At 35.8% G+C, this 18,439-nt stretch overlaps 1 protein-coding gene across 2 annotated transcripts in view; it reads right to left on the bottom strand.

Annotated features, from left to right (window-relative positions):
• The window catches only part of LOC120333194 (dynein axonemal heavy chain 5-like), an 87,125-nt gene that overhangs the window by 59,841 nt on the left and 8,845 nt on the right, over positions 1-18,439 (bottom strand). The window contains exons 3-17 of one of the 2 annotated variants that reach the window (XM_078119109.1): positions 18,030-18,160; positions 11,816-11,941; positions 11,144-11,269; positions 10,471-10,576; positions 9,330-9,559; positions 8,178-8,396; positions 6,982-7,107; positions 6,047-6,215; positions 5,553-5,656; positions 4,959-5,101; positions 4,348-4,533; positions 3,409-3,624; positions 2,536-2,663; positions 2,002-2,170; positions 267-471 (exon numbers count right to left, since the gene is read on the bottom strand). In XM_078119109.1, coding sequence (XP_077975235.1) covers positions 267-471; positions 2,002-2,170; positions 2,536-2,663; positions 3,409-3,624; positions 4,348-4,533; positions 4,959-5,101; positions 5,553-5,656; positions 6,047-6,215; positions 6,982-7,107; positions 8,178-8,396; positions 9,330-9,559; positions 10,471-10,576; positions 11,144-11,269; positions 11,816-11,941; positions 18,030-18,160 — 2,384 coding nt within the window. Of the gene's footprint in view, positions 1-266; positions 472-2,001; positions 2,171-2,535; positions 2,664-3,408; positions 3,625-4,347; positions 4,534-4,958; positions 5,102-5,552; positions 5,657-6,046; positions 6,216-6,981; positions 7,108-8,177; positions 8,397-9,329; positions 9,560-10,470; positions 10,577-11,143; positions 11,270-11,815; positions 11,942-14,967; positions 15,108-18,029; positions 18,161-18,439 lie in introns of those variants that run through there. The other variant, XM_078119110.1, reaches the window with a different exon arrangement.

Here is an 18,439-nt window from a genome sequence, read left to right as displayed (position 1 = left end):
GGGATAGGCCATAATTTTATTCCAATTTCCCTTATTTTAGTCCTACTATGAGTTCGAAGACTAGCCAAGTGCCTCTCGTGGTATTTGTTCCTACAATTAAGGCCTAATCCTAACCTAGTACACATATATTACATTCCGATGTCCGCCATCTTGGTTCGCATACTTCAGGAGCCCCTGTTATGTGATATTAGATCGTTCGTTTCATTTACTCAGTTTTCACTCACAATTCACTAACATTTCTTAGATATCATAGCAGTACCAAATACCTGATGTTGTTTGATTTTATCTTCTTTCAAGCAAAGGTTGAATGCGGCATCAGGAATGTCCAGATCAATCTTCCATAAGTATTTTGCTTCGTAAAGAAGTTCCCAGATAGAAGGGTCAAAGTTCACCATGAGTTTGTTGGTATCCGGGTTTCTGACCAATAAGGTTGACTTCATTCCAGATTTTACCGCTTCAACGGCACGGACCCTGTAATATTGATTAGGTTTAGACATGGATGTATAAAATAAACATAAGAAACTGAACACGCACAAATCAAAAATATTTGAAAAAGTCCATTTTATTTGTATGTGACCCAGCTATTGCTCTGGAGCAGGGCTCGGCATCTTTTTGTCGCTCGCGGCCAAAATTAAAGGTTGCAAGTCATTGGCGGCCGCACATATTTTTAGAAGTTAAAAATCGAATGACCTATGAATCACAATTAATCACACAGATCAAAAATTAAATTTTAAGCAGCGCGCGAAGACTGACCATTTGAATATTTTTTGCGCCATTAAACCATTTGCACTTAGCATCATCTTTTCTGCGTTTTGTTGCCATTTGTCTAAATTATAATTAAAGTATAGGCTCATTAAACGAGTAACTGTGAATTATTTACTTGTTACGTTATAATATAATTTAGTCTACACTTAAATTCTTTTTCGTAAAGAATATAATCGACAAAACAGCTATAATTTGTTACTATAATTCAGTGAAGCGTCGCGGGCCAGATTATAGTGCCGGATCCGGCCCGTGGGCCGTAGGTTGCCGACCCCTGCTCTAAAGTCTTCTAGAGTCTAGTTATCAATTAGTGGGCCTTTGATCACTTCCGGGCCACAGAAACATTTTCAGCTGGGCCACAAATCTATTAAAATTTGTTGGACTTATTAATAAATTAATTAAATTTGATTGTATTAGAAATGAATGCTGGTTTTTGCTATTACATGATAAGTTTCATTTTAATTATTGAAGTAGAAGCGTTTATCTTTACGAAAAGAATTTTTTCTTTTCTCGCAGTTCCTCCTTTGCATTGAAAGTTAATAGGCCACAAAATTTTCTGTGTAACGAAAGTGGTCTAGGGAAGAAACATGTTGATAACCACTGCTTCAAGATGACCCTTTTATTGATTATAACGTGTGTGAGATGTACAGCGTCATTCGCCGTAACGTATGATGTATGATAATGAATTTAGAGCTCGTAGTATTGGAAGAACAACTATGTTTTAGGGAAATGTAAATTGTAAAAAAATGAATACAACATATAGTCTAAAAAAGTTTCCATATTGTCGTTTTACAAGTAAAGAGTTAATAAATAAAATTTGTAATATATTTTAAATTGTAGCAGAAGTTCCCAAACCAGAGGTCAAAAAACAGTTGGTAGGGGCCAAAATACTAGGCGCAAAACTGCTTTTAATTTTATCTTTAAAGGAAAAGCCGTTTTTCTCATTTCATTGCTTGACAAGGTTATTCCACAAGATGTTTTTACTTTGTCAGGCATGAATTGTCGAACCTAATTGGACAATATATCTACCAATAAAAATAACACTTCAAATACTACTGCAATGACAAGCAAAGCCTTGGAAGTGGGCACAAACCATAATAGTTCGGGTACCAGTGTAGTGTAGAGGGACCTGATGAACATCCTGCATATTTGTAACATTGTTTTGAACAAACAAGATCTTAGCGTCTGTACCTTTTAAATTTAGAAGCAAAAATAAAATCAACTCAGTAGTCGGCTCACCATCCCCTGTGGTATAAGACTTCATATTCCAGCAGTACGGCAGCCATTTTATTGAAGGTTTTCACAATTTTCTTTCCATCGGGAGTTTTCAAGGCTTCAGCTTGCTCGATGAAGTAATCCATCGGTGTGTTGATCTTGCGGAACAGTTGCCTTGCCCAGGTTATTTTACCTGTCATGAAAAATGAATGAAAAATTATGAATGAAAATCAGTTTATTTACAGAAGCTAGTCCAACAGCCAGGCTAACGTATATTGTTAACAAGAAGCACGATCTAACAATCGGGATCAGTATGACGTGATTTTCATGAATATTTTTAACTAAAATCTATATTCATTAACTATAGTGGTAATTTTAGCAGGCACAAGTGGGCCGGATGAAATACGTCGGTGGGCCGGATCCAACCTACGGGCCGTAATTTTTCCACACCTGTGCTGTTCCATGCTTTTCGTTAATATGTATTGCAGCACAACGATAGCAATAAATCGTGAGCTCAAATAACTTCATAAGTTCAAACTTTTAATAATCCAACATTACCTGCGATGGGTGGAAGATTTCTTGCAATCGGTGGATCAGTTTTAAACTTCTGATAAGACTTTCTTACACTCTCGAGATCCTTCGAGTATTTGTTCAGAAGTAACACGTACTTCTCACGGAAGTCGAGACTGTAAACACAGACAATGTGCTTTAATAACGCGTATAGAACATTTGAATCAAATTAAATTACAAACGCAAAATCTCAAAAAAGCAAAATATCATAAAAACAGGAATATGTAAAAAAAAAATAAAAGAAAGGCAATTAGAACATATAGATTTTCAGGCTTAAACATTTAAACTTAATAAGTAAGTGAATGCCTATGTATGAGCCAAACAAAAAATAGTCAATACTTGGTAGTAATTACCTTTAAATAAATTTGCATAATTAAAAATACAGCTTTACTGATGAGCCGACGGGTTCTTCCGGGCATTGAAACATGGCTTTAGATGTATTATTGTAAACGCAAAATCGCAACAGATACAAAAATTCCAAGAAGATAAAATGGAAAAGGTAAAATGTGTGAAATAAAAATTTAGGTATAACTTATTGGAACGTATTGTCTATCGTTCACAAAGTATTTAAATATGCATATGCCGATAAAATTCAGTGGAATATGTTCACAAAATAGTCTAATAAATAACTGAAGTATTTGTCTCCCCGATTCGGCTCAATAAAAAATACAGCTTTGCTGAAAACAACTTACAGTATATAAATATAGGCAATGGCCAAAATATTCAACACAACACAACACAAACAGCATACTTTTAGGCATCGTTAACATGAACATATTTAAAATATTATGAAGTAACATGCTTAAATTGTAGAATAAAAAAGTAATTGTGCCGCTAATTGATTCGTTTAATGCAACTTACTTGGCTCCGGCGATTCCAGCAAACTTTTTCATCAATTTCAGCAGATATTCAGTAGAAAGTGACTTTTCGAACCACGAATCCATGAAGATTTGAATCGACAATTGCAAACCTTCTATTTGTTGTTTGAAATCGTCAAAATCGCTTTCAAATTCTGCTTTTCTGTGGTCGAGGACATCGTACTTCTTCTTTTCCGTGTTTGCAACGATGTTTTGGTATCTGAGAGAATCGAAACACTCAACTTATAAATACTTCACCCAGAAAAATAACTTTGTTCAACGCATTCCAACACATTGTTAAATTTCAATATTTAAGTTTTGTCAAATAGAAATGAAAATACACAATACAAAGATACAAAACATGGGTCTAGAAACACGATAATTTCTTGTTTAGCTGTTTTACATTTTGATATCTTCACACCATCACATATCTCTCACAACGACATCCCAAAAACGTACTATTTTATTGTTCCACTATTGATAGAATTTCAGATTGTATTAATACTATTGCTTTACAATTCAATAGCTTTTTCCGAATGCTTTGAACTTGCTTTGAACTTTCTTTCGCACAAAGCACTCATACAAGGAAAATTTTGAATACTTCAAATTATTGGTCTACTCAGTTTAAATACAACTCTCATCAAAGCATGAAAAATTGAGGTTATTGTAGCTAAGGAGGCAAGTACACGCACTAATAAACTAGAACTTGGACAATTATAAGAAAATAGTCACACGGCATTTGGAAGAAATTACCTAAACCAAAGAATGCTCCCAATTTATTCACCCTGTGGTCTACGTTTTCTTGGGTTCACGAATAAATAAAAAATTTCTCAGAAGTATTATTTTAGAAATTGCATTACAATCACAACCTCCGCATTTAGGCATACACAGCATCAACTTCACAAATAATTTCTGATATGCGTTTCTCTATTGACGCACTTACTTCATGTATATTGAATCAATTCCCTCGATTTTAACTTGCTTCAGACCAGCCATACTTTTCATGGTGTAAACCATGTGAGACACTTTCTCAAGTCGTTTGCAAAATGTGTCGAACTTTCCAAAAATATAATTCTCGCTGAATTCGAATTGGCGCTCTTTCGGATTCTGACGTAGAATTTCCTTGGTTCTGAAGAGAATCAAAGAATGTAGAAGCATTAATTTGGCGACCACTATTCATCAGGCTCTAAGCATGGTAATTCCTCATACAAGTCGACAAAGCATGTGAAATAAATTTGAGTAAAAAGTACATGATTCCCTCAAAAAATAGAACCCAAAACTTAGTAATTACTATAAAAATAAATGAAATTATCTAACGCTTGAATTTCAATTTCAAAAGTTATATTCTCTCTAGTCTAGAATATGTTTCAAATTACTCGGGAAAGCCGCATTGGTGCCATTGCCTCTACTTAATCCGGCAAATATCTCAAGTTGAATAGTTTGAACATTATAAATATGTTCAAGGAAGGTCAATAACTCATCAATGTACCAACCAATAAAAAGTAAAAACAAATCATTAGATATAGTGAGATCACAGCTCGTAAACACTGTTACCTGTGAAATGCTTTCTGGTATTCTTCATTCAGTTTTCTGCAATTGTCGATCCTTTCTAACAAAGCTCCTCTCTCGATCTCCCAGACTCTGACTTTGCCTCCCATAATGTAATGTTTGCATGTTGTGATCATTTGGTTCGTCACCTGAAAGAGGTTTAGAAATTCCATTAACTATTTAAAAAAAACAAGAATAAGATATATATATAATATAATGAAATTATTCGCAATATGGGACTATATTGTCATTGGTGTTGACGTATGGTAAGTATTCCAATAGACATATTCTGCCAAGAACATAAATTGTGAATCGGCGAAATACCAATGCCTTAGTGTTTAGTTAAATATCAGACATACGGCATTCGCCAATGCCTAATGTTCACAGTGAAAAGAAATACTTCCTCAGTAGCTATTGGTATTTTAGTGACGGCTCTTGACTTTACTTCAAAACAGATTACAATATTCAGTCATCATGTGTGACATGTTTAGCATAATATCTAAATCAAATGACGCTTTGATTTGCGGAGAACTCAAAATTAAGCTAGTTCCTAGGTGAAGGCATCCGTATGTAGACAAGTAGAAGTAGACTACGAATTACCTTGACGAAGAGCGACGTCATTCTTTCAGATGTGTTGTAGTATTGTGAGATGCTGTGAATCATCCGGATGCTGTTCATGAGTCCTGGAAGCACTTCGATCATTCCTGAGAGGAAGAAACAGAATTATAGTTATAAACTTCGAGGAGGCACTCTGGTCGCTAGGTACAGAAAATTGGAATAATCTAACAGTTGAAATAAGAGACGATGATATTATATACATGAAAATGAATAAATTAAAGGTCAAGTAGGAGTAAAATATTTGTATTACTCAAATCATCAAACTAGGCAACAAACTCACTCCTACAACGTGCTGCCCGTGGCGGCTGCCCCTGTGCCCTTAGACACGCCCCTAATGACAATGCTGTAAAATCCGACAGATTTAAATACCAATACACGTAGCACCTATACAATGAAGTACTACATAGTACATACCATTTCAGAAAAGTTTCTTTTAGTTTACGGGTATAATAGATACTAAAACTTTCTACGTTTACCTTGAGGAGTGCATTTCGACAACGGTCCAAAGTACTTGTCCAGGGTGTAGAGATATTTCACGTTATCCTTCGCCTCGTTGGCGGCATCTGTAATTCTAGAATCGAGTTCTTTCCAGTGTCGAAGAGTCCGAGATTTGGCGGCATGAAGAATGCCAACTACTGTGCGAACCTAAAAAAAATTGAAATAAACGACTTCAAGACTGCTCGTCGTTATTTCTAGTTTTTATTGAAGTATGCCTCAGTTTAGGTATTCTTATGAGAATGTTTACAATAATAAAAATGTAGGGACCTCCAGAAGGATGTGCACCAAGATGGCACACAACCTTATCATCGTACGTGTACCAGGTTAGGGTTCAGGTTGTGCGCCATCTTGGTGCACATACTTCTGGAGCGCCAAGTGAGATTTTAACTCTTTGGAGAAAGTTCGCCTGAACGGACTGACTTTGTCAAGAAATGACGATTGAAGGGTTATACATAGCTTCGATGGCTTTGTAAAAATTGATTGAATGCCGAACACCTCACCCAGGGTGCAATAAATTTGGGAAGGCAATGTCGAACGGGTCTTCTCAAAAATGGTAGCTCTTCGCATATTGATACATATTATTGGCTACCTGTTCCGGACCTTGTTCGACTAGAATACCAACTACAGCAACAAAGAATACCAACCACTGTGCGCAGTTAAGAAAAAGTTTAATCCATGGATAAATATTTCCGTGTTGCTGCTGTTAGTTTTTGTTTTAAATAACAGGCTTAGTATAAGTATGCTTGCCACAATGTTTACAAAGTTTGAATATAAGATTGAACTTGAGAACTTGAGTTGCTATTTAGGAAGTATTGCTTAGGAATAGAGATGGCTTAGCGGCTAAAGCGCATATTGTAAACTATTCAAAAGAGAGAGCTAAAAAAAATTAGGAAACACTGAAATGGAATTTTACTCTGTTTGTCTTGATCTCGTCCAACAAAGAGCTGAACTTTGCCATCCTGTGTTTCCAATGATCCAATTCTGCTGCTGGTCCAATGTCATCTGCTTCTTTGCGCATTTGCTCGCTCTCGGCAAGAACCTGAAATGTGCCAACAGAAAAAATATATTGTTCATTTACACAATTTACAAACACTAAACGTTGGGCTTTAAAATGCTTTTTGAACGATGTATTGGCAATTATAATAAGAGATATTTACAAACTAAAACGAAGATTTCCTATTTTCATTATTTATTCTGAACACTTGGTAGGTAAAAAGATATTTTCGTAATATGGAAATATCGAAAAGCAACAAGTTTGCCACTGAAATGTTTTAAGGTGTTTAATTTTTTGGGTCATATAAAACCGACGCAATTCAAATCTGGCTGGCGCTTAGAGAAGATAGATTTGATTGAAATAACATACTTTAATTTAATACAGGATGTGCGACATTTTTGTCGGTGGTCCATATAAAAACTTCAGACATCTATCTGGGCCACACGAAAAATTTAGCGGGAAAGGCAAGACAAGAGAATCCAGCTATCGCTTAGCCTTACAGTAATATATGAAAAATTTAACGCAGTGACAAGAGCAAAAAATATTTTGTAATTTTACCCACGTGAGCGCCTTTTGGCCAACTGTCGGATTAGGATTTTATGCTTGATGGAGAGTGTTGACAAGGGCCACACCAAATGGCTTGGCGGGCTGGGTTGTGGCCGGCGGGCCGCCTGTTTCACACCCCTGATTTAGGAAGTCGGTTTGTTAGAGCATAATTCTTTGTAATTATGACTTTGAAAGACTTTCCCTTAAGTGACAAGAATTATTTTGTGAAAATTGATTCACACCCCGAAAGTATCCAAGTATAATAAGGTAAAATGCGTGTCAGAAAAATTTACCGCGGGAAATTTAGCCGTAGGATATCTCGCCGCAGGAAATTTCATCTCATAAGAAAAATCGCTACATGAAAAATCGCCGCAAAAGCGTTTTGCTGTAAAACAAGTATTTGTGATAAACACAATTAGGTTTATAGGATTAGGGTTAGGGTATGCTCTTGAACAACGATACTTGTTTCACGGCAAAATGCTCTTGCGGTGATGTTTCATGCGGCGATTTTTCTTATGCGGCGCAATTTCCTGCGGCGAATTTTCCTAGAACCGGTACAATCTTCATACCTGCTCAATCTCTTTCGACCACCCCATCAACACAGTTTCCAATTTCTCCACAAGATCAGCCTGCGTAGAAGCAACATGAGCGTAGTCAGTTGGTCCTCGATATTGCTCCAGATTGTACCCGATGTCAAACTCAGCAAGCTCAAATCTTCCCGCCATGTTTCCTCGTGCTGTTGCGAGTGTGGCAATGAACTTCTCGATGGATTCAAAGAAGTCATCAGTCTAAATGATATATTATATTGAGAGATAAGCTGAAATATATTGATATTGTGAGCTATAAACAACAGAAAAGTAACAACTGTAACTGAATTATATTAGCTATACAGTTTATGGTTAAGAGAGAATGTATAAAATTCGGATATGAACATATTGCGTTTCAGTAATCAGTATTTTTTTTACCAAAAATACACTTTATAGGAACAAATATAATGAAGAAACGTAGTTTTTCAGGATGAAAGGAGGCGCGTTTGGCGCTGAGCGAAAATTGTGTAAGATTTGAATTACTATGACTTATCCAAATTTACTTGAAATGTCTCTTTCGAACGAAAGGTTCGCAGACGTGGGATTGAAAATTTGATAACAAAGATTTAAAATTAGGAAATTTAATAATTTTGAAAATATTGTTTGTATATATATTATAGATGTATTCGTATGTGCGATCTTTAAAAAAGACTTCGTATGAACATCATCGCTTAGCTTTCAGCGATCAGATGGTCCCGATATCGGTGTAATGTGTTGTTTTTGTGTAGTTTTGTAATCGTATTTTCAAACGGACAAGAAAACTTGATATATGATGATTCAGTCGTGATATTAATTTTGCCAAAATGCCAATTTGTAACAGATATACATTTACGCAATTCAACAATGACATCATCCCTCTCAAATAGGCCACATATTCATGGATACTGCAGTAGTGTGTGTAACAGGTTTGGGATAGGCCATATTTTTTTCCCCGATTTTCCCTATTTTAGTTCTATTACGAGTTCGAGGACTGTTTGTATTAGCCGAGTGAATATACCACCTGTCCATAGGTTTCGGTCCCTTTACACAACTTGATGTAAAGTAGGCAAACAAAATTAGTTACCTCCATATTGGTACACACACTTCTAGACTGCCCATTTATGAATATATTCATGAACATCATATTGAACCTACTTCCTGCGTTTTTGTAACACTTCCTTCACTTCCAGCTACAGTCAATCTTCCCCAATTTTCTTGCGCCTGCAGTGCGGGAACCATAACCTTAGCAAGCACGTTCTCGAGTGCTTTGAGTAGGTTTCCATCACTTGCATCAATGATACCAAAGTTGACTTCATTTGCGATGTTAGCAGAAGTGATTGGCTTTGAGATTGTTCGAACGAAGTAGTAGCAGACACCGATCAAAGCTGAAATAAAAAAACAGAATGGTCATAGAAAACTCGCAATTGGGGTTACGTGAAACTCTCGGTCAGACGAAACGTTACTGAAACATATTTGTGTAAGTGTGCAGCAAGACTCTTGAATTAAATAGAATGGCCATATAAAAAGAGGAATTTATCTAAAATATAAACGGATGGAGGTTTAAGTACATGAAATTTGTTTTCTGTAACATTTCATCTGTTTTAAGTCAGATTTTCCCAGACAAACTGATGGTAACCGTGGTTGCAAAGGTGACCAAAACTGAATGAAAGATTGCCTAAAACTTAAATGCGCAAACAAATTAGTTCTATTAAACTACACTGCTAAAAAAATAATACGCAAAATTAAGGTAAAATATTTTCTCAGGGTAGAGTTAAAAAGTAACTGTTAAAAAGCGTCAGTCGTGAAATGTTTAAATGGCATTTCACCGTAAATCAATACTGGTAAAAGGTGTCAGTCGTTTTATTTTTTTAAGTAGCAGTTCATCTTAACTACTGTTAATTTTGCGTTACTTTTTCTAACACCCTGTTTAAATGGCGATATCGCCAATGACTTACAACGATCGAAAGGACAAACGAGGCTCTGAAAGCGGGCGGGTTAGTTACTGCAGTGAACTCAGTTTTTATCAATCTTTACAAATCTGGGTTATATTTTTTCGTGCATGGAACGTAAATATTCAAAATAAAAAAATGCAAATATCCAAACTAAGGCGGGCAAGATAAAATCTAACAAGTAATCTTATTTTCAATTAGCCTCAGGCCCCCTCAAGAAATTGTTTACGCTCCCCTCGTGGGTCGCGTCCCACCATTAGGAAACCACTGTGTCAGTCTATTATTCCTGATTAACCCAGGTTGTCAAAGCAACAGCATGTTGGACCCAGTTACTGCATGTTACTTACGTTCGGCATCGCCAGTGGTCAAGAAAAGTTTCTCCTTCGAAGGGGCGGTTGGGTAAACACTCATTTGGTCGGTGCGAGATGGCGCTGACTCTCTTGCCATTGTGTCCTGGAAATTGCAAAATATCCGTTAGTATCGTAAAATATTAAAAAACATAAACATATCTCAATCTTATATTAACAAAATTATATTCTCATAATATGACTTTATGGCAGCTCAACAAATTATACTTTACTAACCAGAAAGTAAAAGTTCCATTTCTTCATCAAAAACAAATACAGACCATATGTAAGGAAACTAATCAGAAATAAAGCTTTAAGCAGCCTCTAGAAATTTATAGAATGCAAAAATGCACTTTTTAGCTAAGCAAGGAACGGACAAGCTGTAAACTAAATCGGGTCTTGTGCTGGTTAATGTTGTATTGAAAAACTATCACGTGTCCTGGTCTCTTTCGCATTCTTCTTGCATTATGTAGCATGTATATTATCAGATTTACGTTCGATATTTTAAAAACCATTCAAAAAATTTATAAGTTAGCTTCCTACCCATTTTCCAAAGATATAATTTTGGTTCCATATTCATCGGTAGATTATTGTACGGCCGTTAACTGGCATTTCACAATGATTGAAAGAAAAGAGACAAACACTAATACATAAGCTGATATAAAATTTATACCTGGAAATAAAACATCAATTTCTTCGGCCCGTTTGGTGCGAAGAATGAATCCATCAGTTCGAATCTGTCATCTCCCACTATCTGATCTTCTACGGTTGTGCTTTCCACATTCATCGCTTGAGCAACCTAAACAGTTAATTAGATGTCATTAAACGTTTTCAAAAAAGTTGAAAGTAAGGACCAAGCGATAACGTTAGGCTATTAATTAGTAAGTACGAAGATAACCCGGGACTGCATAATGTGGGTTTTCAACCAGAGAAACATTATGTACCACAGCTATTTTTCTATTATATTCTAACGCATACAACTAATAGGATACATATTATGTGAATATGTGAAAGACGGTTAACGTCGTAAATATCGTAAAATGGTCATTATGGATGTGGTACGTAAGCCTATACCGACTTTAAACCATATTTCAACTTTTATTTCAATCGATCCCAAAGGCAGATTATTTTTGAGTGTTTATAAGTTGGCATAAGTAAATGCGAATCTTGTTTAGGCGGGACGACTCAACAAAAGGGCCATACCAAAGGGGTAAGTTTAAAAACTATTCCCGATTATCCCATACAGTTATTGTATTCAACAACGTTGTCTACGAAAGAAATTCAATGTATATTTTAGAAGTATTCTCAAGCTGACATGCTCGAGCAATCAAGCGTATCCGGTTACCTTGGTAATAATCCACTTGTGCCTGGTATCGAGGCCACCGCGTCGTTCTTCTCTCACCGCTTTCGCTTGTCTCGCCATTTCTTTCATCGCATCACCCGATAAAACGACATTCTTCTTACCCGCTTGCTTTAAATGAAAATAAATACAATTTAAGAGATGATTTTCCTATTTATCTCGGGGGAGAGGTAAGCCGATACGGAGGCCTAATCATACGGGGAACCATGTTTGTGCGGTTATCAGTTCATGTCAAGTATGAAAATATTTATCTAGTTATTTGTTTCAGATGCATGGGCTTGATATGATTGATATCCGTACAGATTGGCTGGACCTAGATTCGGATCTTTTGCACAAAGCCCCCGCCCAAGAAACACCCCCTCAACGCTCAAAATGAGAAAATTTGTAATTAACCAGTTAGGGTTTGGAATGCAGACTGCGCTGAATAATACCAATTTGTTATTTAAGAATGTGGCAAGGTGTTTTTCTCAAATCTCACATTTTTGCATTGGTGGCGGGGGTTTGTACAAAAGATCCCTGGATTCATACTGGACTGGATATTTTTATTTAAAGTGATTAATAGTATAATGCAAATAAAAATAGTCAACAAAATGGAAAGCCTTATTTAAAATTGATTAAAAAATTAAAATTGAGTGATACATGACATGAAAAAGTAATCAGTCCTTGTCATTAGCTTTAAGTTATGAAGTTGAACGGATGCTATCAAAAATAGCGATTTGACATGTTTGATATAATTTCTTGCAGGCGAATATCCAACAGTAACAAATAGGAACGGACGACAAGAGTTTATCTCAGTTTGTACAAAATTAAACGAATTTTAAAAACATTTGTTGTAGTCGTTACTGAAGTTGTAACGAAGTGATAAATTCAAGTCATGGAAAGTTTTTCTGATGTGATCGTTGATAAGGAAGGGATCAGCATCTTTTGTATACCTTATAATTCACTCTCGCGTATCGCGATCAAGAGGCTTTTTTTTATATCACCACAAACAAAAACTACTCAGAACGAACGACAAGAGTATATCTCAACCCGGAGTAACGAAAGTAAACGAATAAAGATTTGCCAGTCAGGCAAAGTTTTTCTGATACCTCCCGATTTATTGTTAACAACAGCGCATCTATGAATTAGAAGTGATTGTCTAGCGTCGCGATCAAAAGGCTATTTGTTTATATAACCTGGCATTCATATTCAATGTTTTTCAACCGTCTGGGAATCTAGTCTACATAATCCCATATAAACAAAACTAAGCCGAAATCAAAAACTAATTTTAGAAGGTTATAGCAATATATGGTGACCGTACATTTGAACCCACGTATCCATTCGAACCCATGTGTATATCCGCGGGTTCAATCTATATGCGGGTGCTAAAACCCATGGGTTAGGGTTAGAATGGGTTCAAATATCCGTGAAACAAAAAATTTTCATAGGTGTAATAGTATGCAGGTGTAATTGTCGTGGGTTCAAATGTAATGGAACCGCAATAAATATCAAAACAATACGAACGCATGTAAGACGATTTGATGTGTCTGTGTTCGGGGTCAATTTGTAGCGTTTTTCGGGTATTATAAAAAAAAATTAGGGATGGGGGTTCCCTCCATATGAGCACGACTGAGGGGCGGATCTTAAGTTGGATACTTTGGAAGAGACGATCTTCATATGATGAAAGGTTTTTTGTAGTGCATTTAAAATAATGCCGACTACACATAACACAGGTTCAATTTTATATTTTTAATGATGATGTTTACACACGTACGCTCAAAACAAGACTTTAAATCAGCTGCCATTAATCTTATATAATTGTGGACAAAAGTATTTGATAAAATTTGGGGGTGCTCCCGAAGTTTGCGCACCAAGATGGCGCACAACCTGAACATAGTATGTGTACCAGGTCAGGGTTCAGGCTGTGCGCCATCTTAGTGCACATACATTCGGAGCACCAATTTGGGTCATATAGAGTTAACTAGAATGAATTTTAATTTTAAACGCAATCCGTTTCATGCTTTGCCATATTCGTGTTTCGGTTCGTAAAAATAACTTTTTTTGTGTTGTCATATACAAGCACGTGCGTTCTCTTTGTCAAAATAGTCTTTTCTAGATCTCTCGGTGTTTTCGTTCTGTTAATATAAACTTGGTCTTTTCTATTTGCACTGTTTTTATAGCGGACGATCATGATGGTAATATCTTTGTAAAGACAAGCTGATCAAACAATCGAAGGGTAAATAAATAGTTGTAAATATAAACAAACGCTTAAGATGAACAAGACAGAGCGATTGAATTATATAATTTGCCAATTTAATACTCGTTGTACCGTTTTAAGTTCGCACTCAAGTTTGACAAGGACAAATAAATGTTAAATTTATAATACTATTCGAGTCAAACTTTATTCCGTAACCGATTGGGTAATTCAAACTTTCACGTTGGTTCATAGTCCAAATAACTATGTAGTTTGATTTGGCTCAGTAGGTTCGGATTCGTGGCCACTCTGTCCCGAGCCTGTGACGCGGATTTTGATTACCGCAACTTGAAATATGAAACAATGCCTGCTAATATAGCGAGCGGTTATTATTGTAATATCTTTTTCAATCATAGCCATTGTAGGGAGAGTCGGGGCTCCTCATCCATGCCCCCTCCCCCCACGCCTTGGAAAGATGAAACGAAAAACTCATAGCTGTTATGGTCTAACTAACTTGACTATTAGGAATTGTGAAGCCACTTCATTGAGCACTATTGACGCGTAAAACTAAGTAAAGTAAACACGAAATAACTAACAGCCTAAATACAAAAGAAGTTCCATGCATTATATATATACTACGTATGTTAAAGAATACAGATTGTCGTTAAGGCACGGAGTATGTACGTTCCATCCTTAGCAATTCAAGACTTAATAATGAATATGACACTTCATAAATCATTAACATTAACAAGCCCTCGCGAGTTATTTACTTTGCCACCGCGAATATTTTGATTCACTAATTCGGCTTTGTAATTAACGTTATTTAGTGAAGTGAGTTAAAACAAGTACGATTTCGCGTAGTTTGTCGTTGTTTTCATCTGAATTCTTATTAATTAGATGACAATGGTAAAAAAAACGTAAGAGATCAGTGTGAAACTGTATACCTTATGGCATCAATACTTACCACGGCACTCGGATGTTCGGCGGGAACTGGCGATAGAGATTTTTCAATGACTTCACTCATGATCAGTGAATTGGGAAAACAATTTCAACTAAAAACTTTGACATAATAATCGATATTTTGCTCTAAATACAATACCTATAAATAACTGTATAAGTAGCAAGTTCGTTATCGAATAAAACGTAAAGTATTTTGTATGGTAAACTGATGATATTTTAATTATCTGAAATTTATTCTTGCGTAACAATTCAAATGACATATATTTTTGTCCCTCCCCCAAATACATGAATACTAATCTATGCTCAGTGTCCACGTTGCCATCCTCAACTAAAAGTTGTCCAAAACACTACCATCACAAATATGACGTAAATAATGAAGATAATTGATTATGATGGAGTATATTGCTGATACTTTAACTAAATGATATAATTTAATTTTGCACAATGGCTGAAATCAAAATGGTTTTCCGATGCCACTCGATCTCAGCGTTATAAAACTGCTTGGTAGGTGATCTCACTTGCTCAACGTGGTGTCAATTGCAATAAGACATTCCTTCAGAATTAAGTTGTTTCTTTTCGAGATATTAAGATAATTTTAAGAAGCTGATATTCCATCACCGTGTAAGCTAAAGCCTTTAACCAAGAAATTCCTGATGAATCACTGGGATCATATACTGGATAGGCATCGTTTCGTCCCTTTTTCTAATACATACAAACGAATCCATACCCTTCTACCATAAAGGCCTGAAACAATATAACTTTATTCCTCGACTAAAAGTATTCCATAACAGTGTTACCACAACTAATAAGTAGGTACAAGGACACATAAGTGGCATTTTTTTAAATCCCAAAAAAATCTCACAGCAGATTTATCTAGTCTCAATACAGCCCCGACCAAACTTGGTGAGGACGTAAAGATGGTTTCTCATTACGCTTTATTGATCGACCATCTATGGAAGAGTTGTCACATTTTTTCAGGAATTACAACTTCAGAGACAAAACACTCTTTGTATATTTCCGCTAAATTTTCGATCAATGTTTGTATTCAATAAATCTTACCAGTCTAGACGTTACAAACGCGACCTCCTGCTGGTTTTTAAATTTCGTTAGACTATCAAATATTTTTAGAAATATTGATCGAATTTAGGTGTTAAAATTAATTTTATGACATCCAATTTTCAACTTTAATTTGCATCGGGTCAGTGGATTAAATTTGAAATTAGTAACGAGTGATTTGTTTTACATATATTTTTAAATCGCCAACCGACGCTATTCTTTTGATTTGATATTTACATTTTGGCCCTCGATTTATGGGTTTCTGAATTGAGATAGCCGTATTTGAAAAATACAAAAAATCTCTTTTCATAAAAAGCACATACTTTCTCACTTATAAAATTATAAAATCAAAATTTGTTAAAATATTCCAATTTACAAAATAACCAATCTCATAAAAAAAATACATTTTTGAACACTTCTCCGCAAACCCCCTGTCGGCAATACACATACTTCAGAATAAATCCACTCTTAAGATAAACGGGGTAATACATAGTTTATCACTAGGTATCATTGTTTATAGTTCACCACCAGTCTAAGCAACTAATACAATAAGCGTTGAAAGAGCCGAAATATTCGTGCTATGGGTTGTTTTATAAAGGTTATTTTAATAAACCCGATGTTGATGTATTATAACAAGACGTGACTCAACACAAAGCGCATGATTCGTATCGATATTGGGTCTCTTCGCCGACGCGAGGTATGGTTGTTAAAATGTTTGAAATTTTATTCAAATTTTGCATGTGGTATCTAATAATTGAATCTACATAACCAATGTTAAACTTGACAGTGTTATAAATCTTTTAGGCTCGTTGCCCCCTCCGGGGGCTTTATGCACTCATGCCACCTCCCCCCGTTTATCCTTATCTGGTAATTAGAGTATTATTTTGATTGATAGATTCCAAACCCCATTATGTTCAAACAATTCATGATCAAGTAAAAACACAATGTAATTTAGCGTTGTGTCCCCTCCCCTTCAACTGCCCTATGGCCTTCTTAGGGGTCCCTGGCCGTCGGATAGGAACTACCGCTTTGCAGCTCCTTCAATCGTCCAAATTTACCTATCTTGTCCTGAACAGATAAACTCTATAAATTCCTTTACCGCGTGAATATACCTGATTCATTCAGACACTATTGCTTTAATTTCAATGAAACGATATTGAATAGACCAAAAACACAATTTAAGCTAAGATATCACAATGCCCTTAACAGCCATGCGCCTTAAACTCCACTAAAAGCTTTAAACCAATTGAGAATACTTTACTACACAGTTAAATTAGAAATAATTAAACCAACAAATTGACAAAATACATGTTTGCCACTTAATGATGGAGATAAGACTTCACTAAGGGGGTCGGTCGTGTTCCCTCTTGTAATTTATAAAAATGTATTTTTCAAGATAATTACTAAATGATAAATTTTTTGAATTCATTTCATTTAAAGTATTAATTATAAAAAGTTTATTACACATTTATGTAAATAAGTTCAGGGCCATTTTGATATATATTTCTCAATTAGACACAGAGAACACTGAAATCTGCGGGTGGCAAACAACATTATCAAGTGTGAAGGACGGGTGTCGACATATTTTAGTCACGTGTGTCGTTGTTGCTATGGCAAAGTATGACTCGACGTGAGGGGGCGAGGTGGAACAACACGAGAAAAATATAACCTTCAAAATTAGATTGTGTGGCTTCGAATGGTCAAAAGTTTTTTTTCACTGTGACAAGGAAGAGCTATTCATTCTACTAACTCGACGAATTCCCTGTTTATTATGGAGTTGATCAACTATATTTTAGTTTATATAATTTTTCCTAATTAGCTGCTTCTGAACAAGCATTAGTGACCGTCACCCAATTTAATAAGAGCTAATTTTTGGAAAATGTAACAAAATTGATGAAGCGTAACTTGGCAGAATTTGGGCCTTTGAAATAGATACAGATCATTCTGACTAGCTACGTTCCTTTAGTTCTAGAGTGAAATTAAAATATCGCCATAAAAAAGCAATCTCACCGGTGTTGTGGAAGATTGTGCTTGCTGTGACGTCACACGACGTTGAGCGCCTCCAGCGGTGGCTCCACCACCCACTCTTCGTCTCTTACTTCCTCCAGTGGCTCCAGTGGGTATTCCATGGAGTGGGACTTCTGAAATTATAAAAACACGCAACATTAGATTCAATCTGTATATGATAAGTCAGTCGAGGCTATCACTTTGTCATAAAAAAGGTTGTTAGTCCTTGACCGAGAACTCTACTTAAGACTCTCCTTTAGACCATAAGAACATCCCGTAATTGGTATCAGTCAATACGACTTGTGAAACTACAGCAGGGATTCTCGTTATTATTTTATTTTGTGTGTGTGTGTGTTACGGAGCCTTTGAAATTGTAGACTTTTATTTTTGGAGCCCCATTATAAATTTGTAAA

Source organism: Styela clava, chromosome 13 (assembly GCF_964204865.1).
Source record: "Styela clava chromosome 13, kaStyClav1.hap1.2, whole genome shotgun sequence".
NCBI classification, from domain to species: domain Eukaryota; kingdom Metazoa; phylum Chordata; class Ascidiacea; order Stolidobranchia; family Styelidae; genus Styela; species Styela clava.
This window is presented reverse-complemented; position numbering and strand designations above follow the sequence as displayed.